Below are 19,977 nucleotides of genomic sequence, written 5' to 3'. Positions count from 1 at the left end.
TCAGCAGGTCTCAATAAACTTCTCTTCCATTCTCCCTCATCATGCTAACATTGATGTCGACGGTCATTATGTTGGAGAGGAAAGAAAGGAACGTAGGAGGAAACCAGACGTGACCAGTTGCTTTGGAGGGAGAGAGTTGAGCGCAAGTCAAACATTCCTACTAATGCCATGTGTTCTGTGCCACATAGAGAGAGGTATGGGCTGTGGGAACATAATGAAGATGACGAGACAGTCCACGCTGCATCTCATTTGGAACACTATTCACTATATATCCAGGGTCCTCTGGTCAAAAGTAGTGCATTATATAGTGAATAAAATTCCATTTGGAAAGCAGATTTTTGTGTTGTAACACTTATATAACTCCAGCCATGGGAATTCTGGAGTAACGGCAAGTTACTAATGATTTGATATTAAAGTAATTTTATTTTTTTGTCATTGGTCTCGCAACTAGCTGCAGCTTGTCTGAATCAAATTAAATGAAATAAAACTGCATTAGTCGGATGGCCAAATACAACAGGTGTTACAGACCTTACAGTGAAATGTTTACTTACGAGCCCTTAACCAACAATGCAGTTTAAAAAAAATATGAGTAAGAATACAGAAAAACAAGTTATTAAAGAGCAGCAATAAAATAACAATAGCGAGATTATATACAGGGGGTACCGGTAAAGAGTCAATGTGTGGGGGCAGTTCAGGTAATATGTACATGTAGGTAGAGTTATTAAAGTGACTATGCATCAACGATAACAACAGAGAGTAGCAGCAGTGTAAAAGGGGGGAGGCACTGCAAATAGTCTGGGTAGCACATCATGGCTACAGACATGAGTGCTACAGGTCAGTAGTCATTTAGGCAGGTTACCTGTTAAATGGATGGCGAGGGAGAGCTTTGTATGCGTCTCTGTGTGTGGAGTGAAGGTGGTCCCTATGTTTTGTTTCCCTCTGGTTGCACATTAAACAAGCTGATAGAAATTTTGTAAGACGGATTTAAATTTCCCTGCATTAAAGTTCCCGGCTACATGGAGCGCGGCCTCAGGGTGAGCGTTTTCCTGTGTGCTTATGGCGGAATACAGCTCATTCAGTGCGGTATTAGCTACGACAAGTACAGATGAAAACTCTCTTGGCACAGTTGAAGTCGGAAGTTTACATACACTTATGTTGAAGTCAGTAAACTTGTTTCTCAACCACTCCACAAATTTCTTGTTAACAAACTGTTTCTTGTTAACAAACTGTTAACAAACTGTTTTGGCAAGTCGGTTAGGACATCTACTTTGTGCATGACACAAGTAATTTTTCCAACAATTGTTTACAGACAGATTATTTCACTTATAATTCACTGTATCGCAATTCCAGTGGGTCAGAGGTTTACATACTATTGACTGTGCCTTTAAACAGCTTGGAATGATGGCATGGCTTTAGAAGCTTCTGATAGGCAGGCGTACCTGTAGATGTATTTCAAGGTCTACCTTCAAACTCAGTGCCTCTTTGCTTGACATCATGCGAAATTGAAAAGAAATCAGCCAAGACCTCAGAAAAATAACTGTAGACCTCCACCAGTCTGGTTCATCATTGGGAGCAATTTCCAAACGCCTGAAGGTACCACGTTCATCTGTACAAACAATAGTACGCAAGTATTAACACCGTGGGACCACACAGCTGTCATACCACTCAGGAAGGAGATGCATTCGGTCTCCTAGAGATGAATGTACTTTGGTGTGAAAAGTACAAATCAATCCCAGAACAAAAGCAAAGGACCTTGTGAAGTCGCTGGAGGAAACAGGTACAAAAGTATCTATATCCACAGTAAAACGAGTCCTATAACCTGAAAGGCCACTCAGCAAGGAAGAAGCCACTGCTATAAAAAAAAGCCAGACTACGGTTTGCAACTGCACATGGGGACAAAGATTGTACTTTTTGGAGAAATGTTCTCTGGTCTGATGAAACAAAAATAGAACTGTTTGGCCATAATGACCATTGTTATGTTTGGAGGAAAATGGATGGCATCATGAGTCAGGAAAAATATGTGGATATTTTGAAGCAACATCTCAAGACATCAGTCAGGAAGTAAAAGCTTGGTCGCAAATGAGTCTTCCAAATGGACAATGACCCCAAGTAAAAGTCCAAAGTTGTGGCAAAATTATGGCTTAAGGACAACAAAGTCAAGGTGGTCATCTCAAAGCCCTGATCTCAATCATATAGAATATTTGTGGGCAGAACTGAAAAAGCGTGTGCGAGCAAGGAGGCCTACAAACCTGACTCAGTTACACCAGCTGTCAGGAGGAATGGGCCAAAATTCACCCCAAGCTTGTGGAAGGCTACCCAAAACGTTTGACCCAAGTTAAATGCACCTGGCAACCTTGGTTAGCGCGCACTGCGCCCGGCCTGCCACAGGAGTCACGATTTCCCTACCGGCCAAACCCTCCCTAACCCGGACGACGCTAGAACAATTGTGCATCGCCACACAGACCTCCCTGTCGCAGCCGGTTACGACAGAGCCTGGGCGCGAACCCAGAGTCTCTGGTGGCACAGCTGGTGCTGCAGTACAGCGCCCTTAACCACTACGCCACCCGGGAGGCCCAAGTTAAACAACTTAAAGGCAATGCTACCAATTACTAATTGAGTGAATGTAAAACTTCTGACCCACTGGGAAGGTCATTAAAGAAATAAAAGCTGAAATAAATCATTCTCACTACTATTATCCTGACATTTCACATTCTTAAAATAAAGTGGTGATCCTAACTGACTTAAGACAGGGAATTTTTACTATGATTAAATGTCAGGAATTGTGAAACTGAGTTTAAATGTATTTTAGCTAAGGTGTATGTAAACTTCTGAGTTCAACTGTAGATACTGTGGACTACAGCTTATCATGAGATACTCTACCTCAGGCGAGCAAAACCTTGAGACTTCCTTAGATATCGTGCACCAGCTGTTATTTATAAACATACATAGTACGCCGCTGACAAAGTTAACGATACAGCGTATAAACAGCCAGCTGTATGTTGATAATGTCGTTGTTCAGCCACAACTCCGTGAAGCATAAGATATTACAGTTTTGAATGACCCATTTGTAGTTTAATTTTCCACGTAGATCATCGATTTTATTTTGCTAGCAGAATGGAAGGAAGTGGTGGTTTATTCAGTCGCCAACGAATTCTCAGAAGGCAGCCCGGCCTCTGGCCCCTTTTTCCCCACTTTCTCTTCACGCAAATGACGGGGATCTGGGCCTGTTTCCGGGGAAAACAGTATATCATTCACGGACTCGTTAAAGGAAACAAAAGGATTCTGCCAGTCCGTGGTGAGTAACCGCAGTTCTGATGTCCAGAAGTTATTTTCGGGTCATAAGAGATGGTAGCAGCAACATTATGTACAAAATAAGTTACAAAATAAGTTACAAACAATGCAAAGAAAGAAAAAAACACAATTGGTTAAGAATACGTAAAATGTCAGCCTTGTTCTCCTGCGCCATCAAGGGCTTTGTTGGGGTGGAGTTCCCATGATTCCTGTGGTCAAATCCAAGATATGGCTGCCTCATGCATAAAACACACACACACACACCCACTGTATCTTTAGCACTGAGTGTATTAATATTGACTGCCAATGTATCTCCAAGGCCTGCCTGTGGGCCAGGGTGATTGAAAAGACAGAGAAAGCAATTTAACCTCCACTAAATCAATTTTAATAGACTAATTAGATTGCCTTTAAAAACACATGAGAAAGCAAAGGCTTGGGACCCAGAGTGAGTCTCAGTGTCATATTATTGGCGTAGGGCCCATCCCAAATGGCATCCTATTACCTAGAGAGTGTACTACTTTTGCCCAGAGCCCTATGGGCCCTGGTCAAAAGTTGTACTCTATATTGTGAATGGGTTGCTATTTGGGACACAGTGTCGGCAAAGTACAGAGAGGCTGGGATCCAGAATGTAATATTGACTTGGCCTCTGTTCCAGAGTTATGGTGGAAGAATGAAACACTCTATCAAAGGCCAACAGTTGGGTTGTAAAGTCATGTATTTCTTGATTTATCCATTGACCAACTAATTACTGTAATATCAATAGCAGATCTTACTAAACTCCTGGAGGGCTGTGGAGTTTTTTTTACCATGACAACATGGCAGGACACATTCAAATGCCTCATTTGGCCCAGGGGGCCGTTTGTTTGACCACCCTGCTCTAGGAGTTGCCTGTCTACGAAATCTTAAACATCAGTTATATACTGAACATCATATGATCTATCTACTGTATGTAACTTATTGTCTTCCTGTTTCTCCCTCAGCCAATTGGAGCATTGAACCCGAAGCGTGCAGTGTTCTATGCAGAGCGCTACGAGACATGGGAAGAGGACCAGACCCCCCCATATCACTACAACACCCACTACTCCACCGCTAACTCCACCCTGCTCTGGCTGCTCAGGATAGTACGTACTCTATACCCCATCCACCCAATACCCTATTCCTTGTACCCTTATACCTGCAAAAGTGGGTTGTTGATTTTTTTTAAGTCCATTATCATTTCTACGTTCTTTCTATCTGATTTTAGACGTTTGAGTGTAGACGTACAGTACCAGTCAAAAGTTTAGAAACACCTACTCATTCAAGGGTTTTTCTTTATTTTTACTATTTCTTGTAGAATAATATTGAAGACATCAAAACTATGAAATAACACATACGGAATCATGTAGTAACCAAAAAAATTGTTAAATAAATCAAAATATATTTTATATTTGAGATTCTTCAAAGTAGCCACCCTTTGCCTTGATAACAGCTTTGCACACTATTGGCATTCTCTCAACCAGCTTCATGAGGTAGTCACCTGGAATGCATTTAAATTAACAGGTGTGCCTTGTTAAAAGTTAATTTGTGGAATTTCTTTCTTCTTAATGCGTTTGAGCCAATCGGTTGTGTTGTGACAAGGTAGGGGTGGTATACAGAAGATAGACCAAATCCATATTATGGCAAGAACAGCTCAAATAAGGAAATGACAGTCCATCATTATTTTAAGGCATGAAGGTCAGTCAAGAACTTTGACAGTTTCTTCAAGTGCAGCCACAGAAACCATCAAGCGCTATGATGAAACTGGCTATCATGAGGACCGCCCAGGAAAGGAAGACCCAGAGTTACCTTTGCTGCCAAGGAAAAGCTCATTAGAGTTACTAACCTCAGAAATTGCAGCCCAAATAAATACTTGACAGAGTTCAAGTAACAGATACATCTCAACATCAACTGTTCAGAGGAGACTGCGTGAATCAGGCCTTCATGGTCGAATTGCTGCAAAGAAACCACTACTAAAGGACACCAATGAGAAGAAGAGACTTGCTTGGGCTAAGAAACACAAGCAATGGACATTAGACTAGTGGAAATCTGTCCTTTGGTCTGATGAGTCCGAATTTGAGATTTTTGGTTAGAATTCAAGGTACTCTTAACCAGCATGGCTACCACAGCATTCTACAGTGATACGCCATCCCATCTGGTTTGCGCTTAGTGGGACTATAATTCGTTTTTCAACAGGACAATGACCCAACACACCTCCAGGCTGTGTAAGGGCTATTTGACCAGGAAGGAGAGTGATGGAGTGCTGCATCAGATGACCTGGCCTCCACAATCCCCCCGACCTCAACCCAATTGAGATACAGTGCCTTGAGAAAGTATTCGGCCCCCTTGAACTTTGCGACCTTTTTCCACATTTCAGGCTTCAAACATAAAGATATAAAACTGTATTTTTTTTGTGAAGAATCAACAACAAGTGGGACACAATCATGAAGTGGAACGACATTTACTGGATATTTCAAACTTTTTTAACAAATCAAAAACTGAAAAATTGGGCGTGCAAAATTATTCAGCCCCCTTAAGTTAATACTTTGTAGCGCCACCTTTTGCTGCGATTACAGCTGTAAGTCGCTTGGGGTATGTCTCTATCAGTTTTGCACATCGAGAGACTGAAATGTTTTCCCTTTCCTCCTTGCAAAACAGCTCGAGCTCAGTGAGGTTGGATGGAGAGCATTTGTGAACAGCAGTTTTCAGTTCTTCAGATTCTCGATTGGATTCAGGTCTGGACTTTGACTTGGCCATTCTAACACCTGGATATGTTTATTTTTGAACCATTCCATTGTAGATTTTGCTTTATGTTTTGGATCATTGTCTTGTTGGAAGACAAATCTCCGTCCCAGTCTCAGGTCTTTTGCAGACTCCATCAGGTTTTCTTCCAGAATGGTCCTGTATTTGGCTCCATCCATCTTCCCATCAATTTTAACCATCTTCCCTGTCCCTGCTGAAGAAAAGCAGGCCCAAACCATGATGCTGCCACCACCATGTTTGACAGTGGGGATGGTGTGGTCAGGGTGATGAGCTGTGTTGCTTTTACGCCAAACAATAACGTTTTGCATTGTTGCCAAAAAGTTCAATTTTGGTTTCATCTGACCAGAGCACCTTCTTCCACATGTTTGGTGTGTCTCCCAGGTGGCTTGTGGCAAACTTTAAACGACACTTTTTATGGATATCTTTAAGAAATGGCTTTCTTCTTGCCACTCTTCCATAAAGGCCAGATATGCAATATACGACTGATTGTTGTCCTATGGACAGAGTCTCCCACCTCAGCTGTAGATCTCTTCAGTTCATCCAGAGTGATCATGGGCCTCTTGGCTGCATCTCTGATCAGTCTTCTCCTTGTATGAGCTGAAAGTTTAGAGGGACGGCCAGGTCTTGGTAGATTTGGAGTGGTCTGATACTCCTTCCATTTCAATATTATCGCTTGCACAGTGCTCCTTGGGATGTTTAAAGCTTGGGAAATCTTTTTGTATCCAAATCCAGCTTTAAACTTCTTAACAACAGTATCTCGGACCTGCCTGGTGTGTTCCTTGTTCTTCATGATGCTCTCTGCGCTTTTAATAGACCTCTGAGACTATCACAGTGCAGGTGCGTTTATACGGAGACTTGATTACACACAGGTGGATTGTATTTATCATCATTAGTCATTTAGGTCAACATTGGATCATTCAGAGATCCTCACTGAACTTCTGGAGAGAGTTTGCTGCACTGAAAGTAAAGGGGCTGAATAATTTAGCACGCCCAATTTTTCAGTTTTTGATTTGTTAAAAAAGTTTGAAATATCCAATAATTGTCGTTCCACTTCATGATTGTGTCCCACTTGTTGTTGATTCTTCACAAAAAAATACAGTTTTATATCTTTATGTTTGAAGCCTGAAATGTGGCAAAAGGTCGCAAAGTTCAAGGGGGCCGAATACTTTCGCAAGGCACTGTAGTTTGGGGTGAGTTGGACCGTAGAGTGAAGGAAAAGCAGCCAACAAGTGCTCAGCAAAGCTGTCATCAAGGCAAAGGGTGGCCACTTTGAAGAATCTCAAATATATTTATATTTGTTTAACACTTTGTTGGTTATGGTTATTGGTTATTTCATATTTTTGATGTCTTCACTATTGTTCTATAATGAAGAAAATAGTCAAAATAAAGAAAAACCCTTGAATGAGTAGGTGTGTCCAGACGTTTGACTGGTACTGTAAGTCGTTTTTTATCCAAAATAATATGTTCAAAATGACAGCTAGTATGTTAGTTAGATAGTAAGTCACACAATCTACACAGTTGAAAGGACATTGACGCTATATAGTGTTTAGTAAATACCAGTGGAATCCAAATGGTGAGATAAAGGGTTAGCCCTCTTGGGGTTTGGCGATATTTGATATGTTAGGCAGTTCGTTAATTGGAGAAAGCTTGATGGGGAGTTAGTAGCACCCTCCCCCTGTTCTCCCTTTGCCTGCCACTCTCCTCCTCCTCTCCCCTCGTTAGCAGAGGGTCTGTTGAATTAGAAGAGTTCCTCTGACAGCACTTACACCGCTCCTCACTACCCACACTCCTCCTCTGTCTGTCCTCCTCTCCACCCTACATCCCTCCATCAGAACACTGTCTCCATCTCAGACTTGGAACACCACATACGGCATCAGCCAATTACCACCGTCGCTCCCGGCGTCCAGAAAGCACTGTAATTAATACTCCCTAAGGCATTGTGGGTAATGTACAGTAGGGGAGGACAGACAGACAGACACACAGACAGACACACAGACACACAGACACACAGACAGACACACACCATAGATGTGGTAAAGAGGTCAATGGAACTCAACCCAAACAATGGAAATGCCATGGAAAGGTATTGGGGAAAGATTGCGAATCTCCTCTTTGCCCTCCAGCAAAATTACCCTACATGTAGGCTATTGATTATATGTGTATTGTGTACTTCTAAATGTTATGCAGCGAAAACAGCTAAATATATCAAAATCATACTTTAGTAATCACATTGTGGGCCTGTTACAATACATCAATCATAACGGATTTGAACAATATCCACTTTGTTAGATCAGATTTGTTGAATGTGCATCAGTCCGGCGTCCTTCTTCTAATTCTGGGCTCCCGAGTGGCGCTGTGGTCTAAGGCACTGCATCTCAGTGCTTGAGGTGTCACTACGGACCCTGGTTTGAGTCCAGGCTGAATCACAACCGGCCGTGATTGGGAGTCCCATAGGGTGGCACACAATTGACCCAATGTCGTCTGGGTTTGGCTGGAGTAGGCCGTCATTGTAAATAAGAATTTGTTCTTAACTGACTTGCCTAGTTAAGTAAAGGTTAAATAAATACAATTTAAATTCTATCCCCCACAGTCCTCTTTACCACATCTATGGTTCCAATAAGGGACATTCTCATTGCCCCTTCTCTCTGTCACAACCAGTAGAATTCAGCCATTAGCTCTCCTTAGAGGAGTAGAAATTATTCATTCTGAACATGCAATAGAAAATCTCGTTCGCTGACAGTATTATTTGGAATGGGGGTGTTATGTGTGTTATTTTGTTTGTGTCTGTGTGTCCATGAAACATCCTTTGCTCAAAGTAAAATGTGTGTGTGTTTTCTCTTGCAGGAGCCTTTCACCACGTTCTTCCTGAAAGCTAACAACAACAAGTTTGACCATCCAGACCGGACCTTCTCAGCCATCACCCGCTCCTGGAGGCACTGCCAGAGAGACACCTCAGACGTCAGGGTGTGTGTGTGTGTGTGTGTGTGTGTGTGTGTGTGTGTGTGTGGCCATGAAACAACCTCTGCTCAATGTAAGTACTCTGGATCTGTGTCCACGGTGGATCTGTTCATCGGTTTCCAACCCAGAAGGAAACGTCACAATAAAATATATATCCCATGAATTATAAATAACACAACCTCTGCTCAATAAGTACTCTGTGCTCAAACTGAGGAACAGAGACATGGTACACTGTGCATAACTAAAACACTTAAAAATACATACTTGATTTACCTCTTATATAAAAAAAACATTACTTTAAAAAATAAAGGAGTGCTGTACTCTGTGAACAAAGGCTGAAGACAAAGAAAGAATTCCTCTCCTTTCATCCTCAGAAGAGCAGTCAGAGGTTGTATCCCAAATGGCTCCCTATTAGCCCTCCTCAAAAGTAGTGCATTTTATAGAGAATCGGGTGCCATTTGGGACACAGTCGGAGAAACGCTGAACCACCACCACGGTCACTCTGTAACACAGCGGGAACAGCTCTGACCTCAAAGTGTCAGATATTTCTAGAACACCCCGTGTCGGGTTAGTGTTGCCCCAGGCAATTAATATAGCATTAATGACAAAAGCTATTTAAAATGTAGTGTTTTATGTCCGGACAGGGCTTTTCCTGGGCTCAGCTTGGGGAGGAGGGGGAGAGAGCAGCACACCAGCCAACATGCCCTGTTAACAAATACATGCTACTTTAAACTACTTGTATGTCTGTCTGTCTGTCTGTTGAAACACACAGAACATGGCTGCTGGTCTATCAGCACAAAGGAGACAGAGACAAGATATTACAACCGCAGCTGTTTCGTTATGTATTAGTAACAGGAATTATTCTGCTAAATTGTTTCATCTACACACACAGTTCTACCTTCATACACACAGTTTTACCTTCATACACACAGTTTTACCTTCATACACACAGTTTTACACAGTTATACGTAGGTGCAACGCAGTTACCTATGTACACAGTTACCTACATACACAAAGTGTTACCTACATTATGACACAGTACAGGACTGGGGGAGTGGGAGGGGGCCTTAGCAGGGGTGGGCTGACCACCTACAAGAGCAAGTCAATATGGAGCGACCTTGTTCTAGCATCCCCCCCACCCCCCAACCTCCTCCACTTCACAATTCATTTTTTAACAGTGTTAATAATCCATGTCTCTGTGTCCCCACTAGTGTGTGTGTGTGTGTCATGTGCGTGCTTGCCTGCATGCGTGTGTGAGTGAAAGAGGGAGAGGCAGACTTGTCTATGAGTAGTCCCAGTAACAGTACCAGTAACCCCCCAGAATGCTGCCAGTGTGTCACCTGAAGGGATCTATGCTGTTAGCTGTTAATGGAGGCTTTTAGCTATCTATGCAGCCTGTTAGCTATCTATGGGCTTTTAGCTATCTATGCAGGCTGTTAGCTATCTATGAAGGCTGTTAGCTATCTATGCAGGCTGTTAGCTATCTATGAAGGATGTTAGCTATCTATGCAGGCTGTTAGCTATCTATGAAGGCTGTTAGCTATCTATGGGATGTTTGCTATCTATTCAGGCTGTTGGCTTCCTATGGAGGTGGATGGCTCTCTAAGGAGGCTATTAGCTATATATGGAGGCTATTAGCTATATATGGAGGCTATTAGCTATATATGGAGACTGTTAGGTATCTATGGGCTGTTAGCTATTTTTGCAGGCTGTTAGCTATCTATGGAGGCTGTTGTCTATCTACGGAGGCTAGTAGCTATATATGGAGGCTATTAGCTATCTGTGGAGCCTGTTAGCTATCTATGGAGGCTCTGTGATTGACTTGTTCAGCCCATTAACAGGCTGTTGCTGTATTAATGGCTGACAGGGGAGCTGGGCTCAAAAACGGAGCTGGCAGCTTTAACAGCTTGGTGCTGAGTTTTGACAGGGAAGTTTACAAATAGAGAGAGTAAGGGGGGAGGAGGAAGGGAGGGAGAGGGAGAGGAAGGGTTGGAGGGGAAGAGAGTGAGGGAGAGAGAGAGGACCGAGAAATAGACAGGGAGGGAGGGAGGGAGGGAGGGAGGGAGGGAGGGAGGGAGGGAGGGAGGGAGGGAGGGAGGGAGGGAGGGAGGGAGGGAGGGAGGGAGGGACAGCCTCAAGTGTTGTGGTCCGTTGGAGGGTGAAATGTGACCAACAGCAGACTCCAGTATTTTATTGGGGTGTTTCCTGTCATGCCACCTTCCTCTGTAAACCCTGATTTACCGTCCTAAAGCCCTGCCTGTAATCCTCCTGTAGTTATCAGCCCATAGGCAACAGGCCTGGTCAAACTCCCATAGGCCTGGTAAAAACCAACAGTATTACAGAACACGACAAACACTGCTTTCATAAAACAGCCCTCATACTAGCGCTGAACCAGCTAGGAGGCCAAGCACATTGTAAACACACACATACACAGTCACTGACATACACACACACATGCGCGTGCACACACACACACATATGCACGCACGCACACACCAACACGAAGTCACCCCCCACACATGGCACGCACACACATGGCACACATACAAACACATGCACCTCCTGACACACACAGGCCTAGATAAACAGAGTTGAAATGCTTTTAAATGGTTTTCTAATGAGGGCTCTGACAGAGAAAGGAAGGAGGTGCCACATTCCTGTTGTGCACATGGTCCAATGTACAGAGGCATCTGTAAGAGAGAGAGGAATGGAGTTGAGTGGAGGGGAGGAGAGGAGAGCAGGCTCTGTGATTGGCTAAAGCAGTGGCCACTAACTGGTTGATCTTCAAGGCCTTGCGATCCCAAAAAATTGCACTGTTGGTCTTAGATGTACTTGATTCAGTTGGCCCTAAAATAGTTTATACAAAATATTTTGGTGTGACCCCTTTGTGGATGATGTTAAACATATTTGTTGGTCTGATGTGATGATTAATGAGGAGCCTCCAGACACTGCACTTGATACATTTATGAAATTGCTTCTTCCAGTTATTGATAAACATGCACCTGTTAAGAAACTAACTGTTAGAACTGTTAAGGTTCCATGGATTGATGAGGAATTGAAAAACTGTATGGATGAAAGAGAAAGGAGTGACTAAGTCGGGGCCGCACATCTGACTTACTGCAAGTTAAGAAATTATGTGACTAAACTCAATAAAAAGAAAAAAAAACTGCATTATAAAACCTATTTAAAAACTTTGGAGTAATTATGTTCAGAAAGACAAATTCAACTCCATCTTACATCAAATCAGATGGCTTTTTAATTACAAAACCATTTGATGTTGCCAATTATTTTGATGATTACTTAGGCAGGAAATGCCAACAATATTGAGCCAGTGTACTCATGCATAAAAAATAACAATTTAAGAAAGCATTGCAAATTTGAATTTTGTAAAGTTAGTGTGGGAGAGGTGAAAATATTATTGTTATCTATCAATATTGAGAAACATCCTAGGCATTGAAAACTTAGGTAGAAAGCTTCTGAGGATGGTAGCTGAATCTGTAGTCACTCCTATCTGTCAAAACTTTAATCTGAGCCTAGAGGAAAGTATTTGTCCTCAGGCCTGGAGGGAAATGGCATTTACTGGTTCTAACAGCAGACCTATCAGCTTGCTCCCAGCTCTTTGCAAACTGTTGGAAAAATTGTGTTTGTCCAAATACAATGTTATTTCTCTGTAAACAAATTAACAACAGACTTTCAGCATGCTTATAGAGAAGGGCACTCAACATGTACTGCACTGACACAAATGACTGATGATTGGTTGAAAGAAATTGATAATACAAAGATTGTGGGAGCTGTACTGTTAGATTTCAGTGCAGCCTTTAACATTATTGACCGTAACCTGTTGTTGAGAGAACGTATGTGTTATGGCTTTTCAACCTCTACCATATCGTGGATTCAGACCTAATGTCAAACATGTAAAGTGTGGTGTACCGCAGGGCAGCTCTCTAGGCCCTCTACTCTTTTCAATTTTTTTACCAATGACCTGCCACTGGCATTAAACATGTGTGTCCATGTATGCTAATGATTCAACCATATACACATCAGCAAACACAGCTAATGAAGTCACTGAAACCCTTAACAAAGAGTTGCAGTCTGTTTTGGAATGGGTGGCCAGTAATAAACTGGTCCTGACTATCTCTAAAACTAAGAGCATTGTATTTGGTACAAATCATTCCTGAAGTTCTAGACCTCATTTGAATCTGGTAATGAATGGTGTAGCTGCTGAACAAGTTGAGGAGACTAAATTACTTGGTGTTACCTTAGATTGGAAACTGTCATGGTCAAAACATATAGATCCAATGCTTGTAAAGATGGGGAGAGGTCTGTCTGTAATAAAGAGATGCTCTGCTTTTTTGATACCACACTCCACAAATCAATTCCTGTAGGTTCTAGTTTTATCTGATGTTAATTATTGTCCTGTCAAATAGTCAAACGGTGCATAGAAGGACCTAATTCTTGCAGCGGGTCCAAAACAGAGCGCATGTCGTGCTCTTCATTGTAATCAGAGGGCTAATATTAATACCAATACCAGCATCAGCTACTCCTCCTGGGGTCCAGCAAAATTAAGGCAGTTTATACCATTTTAAAAACATTACAATACATTCACAGATTTCACAACACACCCTGTGCCCTCAGGCCCCTACTCCACCACTACCACATATCTACAGTACTGAATCCATGTGTATGTATAGTGCATATGTTAACATCTGTGTGTGTGTATGCATGTGTCTGTGCCAATGTTTGTGTTGCTTCACATTCCCCGCTGTTCCATAAGGTGTTTTTTTATCTGTTTTTTAATTATTATTATTATTTTTTTACTGCTTGCGTCAGTTACTTGATGTGGAATAGAGTTCCATGTAGTCATGGCTCTATGTAGTACTCTATGCATAACATAGTCTGTTCTGGACTGTGAAGAGACCTCTTGTGGCATGTCTTGTTGGGTATGCATGGGTGTTCGAGCTGTGTGCCAGTAGTTTAGCTTCTTGATGCACCCATCCTGCTGGCGGGATCATTTTCGTCAACATCCTCTGAATTGCAGAGCGCCAAATTCAAATTAAATTACTAAAAATATAAAATTTTCATGAAATCACAAGTGCAATATAGCAAAACACACCTTAGCTTGTTGTTAATCCACCTGGCATGTCAGATTTCAAAAAAGCTTTTCGGCGAAAGCATACCAAGCGTTTATGTAAGGACATCTCTCTCAGCAGAGAAAAACATTACAAACAGCTAGCAGCCAAGTAGATTGGTCACGAAAGTCAGAAAAGCAATAAAATGAATCGCTTACCTTTGATGATCTTCGGATGTTTGCACTCATGAGACTCCCAGTTACACAATAAATGTTCCTTTTGTTCCATAAAGATTATTTTTATATCCAAAATACCTCCATTTGGTTGGTGTGTTATGTTCAGAAATCCACAGGCTCGAGCGGTCACGACGGGGCAGACGAAAATTCCAATTCCGTAAAGTTCGTAGAAACATGTCAAACGTTTTTTATAATCAATCTTCAGGTTGTTTTTACAATATATAATCGATAATATTTCAACTGGGACTGTAGCTTCTTCAATAGGAGAGAGAGAAAATGTCTGCTCCAAACTGTTGCACATGCAAAATGCTACTGGCACCCAGCCATACAATGATGCGATGTGATCTTTCTCGCTCATTTTTCAAAATAAAAGCCTAAAACTAGGTTTAAAGACTGTTCACAACATGTGGAAACCATAGGAAAATGAATCTGGTTGATGTCCCTTTAAATGGAACGAAGGCAGGCAATGGAACAGAGAGCTTTCAGGAAAAACAGCACCCCCGGGTTGGATTTTCCTCAGGTTTTCGCCTGCAATATCAGTTCTGTTATACTCACAGACAATATTTTGACGGTTTTGGAAACTTTAGAGTTTTCTATCCTAATCTGACAATTATATGCATATTCTGGGCCTGAGAAATAGGCAGTTTCATTTGGGTACGTTTTTCACCCAAACATCAAATTACTGCCCCCCACACTCAACAGGTTAGACAGACAGCTTGGTGCATTCAACATGTCAATACCTCTCATAAATAAAAGTAGTGATGAAGTCAATCTCTCCTCCACTTTCAGCCAGGAGAGATTGACATATTAATATTAGCTCTCTGTGTACATCCAAGGGCCAGCTGTGCTGCCCTGTTCTGAGCCAACTGCAATTTTCCTGAGTCCTTTTTTGTGGCACCTGACCACACGACGGAACAGTAGTCAAGGTGCGACCAAACTAGGGCATGTAGGACCTGCCTTGTTGATAGTGTTGTTAAGAAGGCAGAGCATCACTTTATTATAAACAGACTTATCCCCATTTTAGCTACTACGGCATCAATATGTTTTGACCATGACAGTTTACAATCTAGGGTTACTCCAAGCAGTTTAGTCATCTCAACTTGCTCAATTTCCACATGATTTATTACAAGATTTAGTTGAGGTTTATGTTTAGTGAGTGTTTTGTTCCAAATACAATATTTTAAGTTGTAGAAATATTTAGGGCTAACTTATTCCCTGCCACCCAATCTGAAACTGCAGCTCTTTGTTGAGTGTTGCAGTCATTTCAGTTGCTGTAGCAGCTGACGTGTATAATGTTGAGTCGTCTGCATACATAGACACCCTGGCTTTACTCAAAGTCAGTGGCATGTCGTTAGTCAAAATTGAAAAAAACAAGGGGCCTAAACAGCTACCCTGGGGAATTCCTGATTCTAACTGGATTATATTTGAGGCTTCCATTAAAGAACACCCTCTTTGTTCTGATAGACAAGTAACTCTTTATCCACATTATAGCAGGGTGTGTAAAGTCATAACACATACGTTTTTTCATCAGCAGACTATGATCGATAATGTCGAAGGCTGCACTGAAGTCTAACAAGACAGCTCCCACAATCATTTTATTGTACATTTGTCTCAGCCAATCATCAGTAATTTGTGTAAGTGCTGTGCTTGTTGAGTATCCTTCCATATAAGCCTGCTGAAATTCTGTTGTCAATTTGTTTACTGTAAAATAGCATTGTATCCAGTCAAATACAATGTTTTGTACAGTTCTTGTCTTTCATAATTTGGTTCAATATACTTGGATGTGTAGTGTCAGCGTTTGTTGCTGGCATGTTATCCCTAAGTTTGCTTATCTTGCCAATGAAAAGTAATTAAATTAGTTTGCAATATCAGTGGGCTGTGTGATGAATGAACCATCTGATTCAATTAATGAATTAGCTGAGTTGGCTTTATTCCCAAAATTTCATTTCAGGTGCCCCAAAGCTTTTTACTATCATTCTTTAAATAATTTATCTTTGTTTCATAGTGTAGTTTTAATTTTATTTACTTTAGTCACATAATTTCATAATTTTCAGTAGATTTGCCAATCAGTTGGGCTGCCAGACTTAATTGTCAGACCTTTTGCCTCATCCCTCTCAACCATACAATTTTTCAAATCCTCATCAATCCAAGGGGATTTAACAGTTTTTACAGTCATTTTCTTAATGGCTGCGTGGATTTGGATACTGCTTTAAAACAAATGTATGCAGCATTAGTAGAGATGTGATCAATACACGTTGATGATTTAATTCCTGTGCTGTTTGTAACTACCCTGGTAGGTTGACTGACAATCTGACCCAGGTTGCAGGCACTAGTTACAGTTTGAAGTTTTTTCTTGAGTGGGCAGCTTGATGAGAGCCAGTCAATATTTAAATCACCCAAAAAATATACTTCTCTGTTGATATCACATACATTATCAAGCATTTCACACATATTATCCTGACAGTGACTGTTAGCACTTGGTGGACGATAGCAGCTTCCCACAAGAATGGGATTTAGGTTAGGCAGATTAACCTGTAGCCATATTACTTCAAAAGTATTTAACATTAGATTGTCTCGAAGCTTTACAGGAATGTGGTTCTGAATATAGACCGCAGCACCACCTCCGTTGGCATTTCTGTCTTTTCGGTAGATGTTATTAACCATGTATTGCTACCGCTGTATCATCAAAGGTATTATCTAAGTAAGTTTCAGAGATAGTCAGAATAGGAATGTCATCTGTTACAAGCAAGTTATTGACTTCGTGGACCTTGTTCTTAGGCTACATATGTTAATATGGGCTATTTTTAGCACTTTTCTGGGTTGCTTGGTTGTTTCTAATGTTAATAATTTACTGGGAAGCTTATCAGAGGTAGACTTACTCATGTTATTTACAATGGAGCTGATAGTGCAGGATGAGCTGCATAAAGTGGTCTTCCTACTATTGCACTCCACCTCAGTGCTAACAGTGTAACTCTGGTTTATAGGCTTATGATTACTGCTTACAATAGCTGTAGGATAAACAGATGTATTCGGTGCAATTATGAGTACATACATTAAATTACTTACTTTGTGTTTCCCAATGCCCCTAAGATCATGTACATTTGATGCAGCATTATGAGGACTCATTGTCACAATGGTAGGGATTAACTGAGCTGGTCTTGGATCTTTTAACGCAGGCTTGAAATGTGTGGAGAAGGTCTAGGAGCCAAGATGATTTGGATGGACTCCTGTAGAATATCTTCTGTTTCCAGAAGGTGTCAAAGTTATCAATAAAAGTGACTCCAGCAGAGCAACAGTAGTCTTTTAGCCAGACGTGTAATGCCAGCAGTCTGCTGAATCTTTCACACCCGCGGCCCAACGATGGTACTGGACCTGAAGTTATTGGCCGTCTTTTAATGCTAAAATCAGTTCATTTTCAGATGTTCAGAGCTAGCCCTCCTGATGTCGTTCTACCCCACATGGACTACGACAGTGTCAGCTCCTGGCATCTGCGGTAGAACAGTCGGAAGCAGCCTTATGTCCTGTACTCGTGCTCCTGGGTAGCACAGGGTTTTTGCCTTGGGGACCGAGATGTTTCTTACCATAGAGCTGCCTATGGTGACAGCTGGTGATGTTGAATGGGCCGGTCTTCAGGCAGCCTCACGGTCTGGTGAGGCTTGGAGCTCCGGGGATATCTCTTGGCTAAGAGTTGAGGAAAGACTGACTGCATCAATTCTTGTTTTTATAAGAAACAATGTGTTGAAAATTCAAAATTGTTTGCCTAGTCAACTTACACACAGCACTGACACACACACTTACCCTACCAGACAGGCCACCAGGGGTCTTTTCACAGTTCCCAGGTCCAGAACAAGTTCAAGGAAATGTACAGTATTTTACAAAGCAATGAGTGCATGGAACTCCCTTCCATCTTATACAGTGCAAGTAAACAGAAAATCTGGTTTCAAAAAACAAATAAAGCAACACCTCAAGGCACAAGGCCTCTCTCCATGTGACGTACTTGTGTGTATGTACTGACATGTACAGTACCAGTCAAAAGTTTGGATTCACTCATTCAAGTTGTTTGTTTTTTAAAAACGATTTTCTACATTGTAGAATCATTTTGAAGACATCAAAACTATGAAATAACACATGGAATATAAATATATTTTAGATTCTTCAAAATAGCCACCCTTTGCCTTGATAACAGCATTGCACACTCTTGGAAATCTTTCAACCAGCTTCATGAGGTAGTCACCTGGAGTGCATTTAACAGGTGTACCTTGTTATAAGTGAATTAGTGGAATTTCTTTCCTTCTAATGCATTTGAGCTAATCAGTTGTGTTGTGACATGGTAGAGGTGGTGTACAGAAAAAAAGACCAAGTCCATATTAAGTCCATAAGACCAAGTCCATATTAAGTCCATAAGACCAAGTCCATATTAAGTCCATAAGACCAAGTCCATATTAAGTCCATATTATGGCAAGAACAGCTCAAATAAGCGATACGACAGTCCATCATTACGTTAAGACATGAAAGTCAGTCAATGCCAAAAATTTCAAGATCTTTGAAAGTTTCTTGAAGTGCATTCGCAAAAACCAGCAGGCGCTATGATGAAACTGGCTCTCATGAGGACAGCTCCTTCAAGTTGGATAGGTTACTGCTGGTGTACAGCAATCTTTAAGTCATAGCACAGATTCTCAATTGGATTTAGGTCTGGGCTTTGACTAGGCCATTCCAAGACATTTAAATGTTTCCCCTTAAACCAGTCAAGTGTTGCTTTAGCAGTATGCTTAGGGTCATTGTCCTGCTGGAAGGTGAATCTCCATCCCAGTCTCAAATCTCTGGAAGACCGAAACATGTTTTCCTCAAGAATTTTCCTATATTTAGCGCCATCCATCATTTCTTCCGTTCTGACCAGTTTCCCAGTCGCTGCCAATGAAAAATATCCCACCTTCTTCCATATGTTTGTGGAGTCTCCCACATGCCTTTTGGCAAACACCAAATGTGTTTGCTTATTTTTTTCTGGCAACTCTTCCATAAAGCCCAGCTCTGTAGAGTGTACGGCTTAAAGTGGTTCTATGGTCAGATACTCCAATCTCCGCTGTGGAGCTTTGCGGCTCCTTCAGGGTTATCTTTGGTCTCTTTGATGCCTCTCTGATTAATGCCCTCCATGCCTGGTCTGTGAGTTTTGTGGGCGGCCCTCTCTTGGCAGGTTTGTTGTGGTGCCATATTCTTTCAATTTTTTAATAATGGTGCTCCTGTGGGATGTTCAAATTTTGGATATTTTTTTATAACCCATCTGTACTCCACAACTTTGTCCCTGACCTGTTTGGAGAGCTTCTTGGTCTTCATGGGGCCGCTTGCTTGGTGGTGCCCCTTGCTTAGTGTGTTGCAGTGTTGCAGACTCTGGGGCCTTTCAGAACAGGTGTATATATACAGAGATCATGTGACATATCATGTGACATTTAGATTGCACACAGGTGGAATTTATTGAACTAATTATGTGACTTCTGAAGGTAATTGGTTGCACCAGATCTTATTTAGGGGCTTCATAGCTAAGTGTGTGAATACAGATGCACCCACCCCTTTTCCGTTTTTAAATTTTAAATTTTTGAAACAAGTAATTTTTTTTTCTCCACCAATTTGTACTATTTTGTGTATGTCCA

At 41.6% G+C, this 19,977-nt stretch overlaps 1 protein-coding gene across 1 annotated transcript in view; it reads left to right on the top strand.

Annotated features, from left to right (window-relative positions):
* The window catches only part of LOC109904820 (neurobeachin), a 335,275-nt gene that overhangs the window by 268,291 nt on the left and 47,007 nt on the right, over positions 1-19,977 (top strand). Inside the window, exons 49-50 of the mRNA XM_031791425.1 lie at positions 4,272-4,412; positions 8,914-9,033. Of these exons, the coding sequence (XP_031647285.1) occupies positions 4,272-4,412; positions 8,914-9,033 (261 nt within the window). The remainder of the gene's footprint in view (positions 1-4,271; positions 4,413-8,913; positions 9,034-19,977) is intronic.

Source organism: Oncorhynchus kisutch, linkage group LG15, assembly GCF_002021735.2.
Source record: "Oncorhynchus kisutch isolate 150728-3 linkage group LG15, Okis_V2, whole genome shotgun sequence".
NCBI classification, from domain to species: domain Eukaryota; kingdom Metazoa; phylum Chordata; class Actinopteri; order Salmoniformes; family Salmonidae; genus Oncorhynchus; species Oncorhynchus kisutch.
This window is presented reverse-complemented; position numbering and strand designations above follow the sequence as displayed.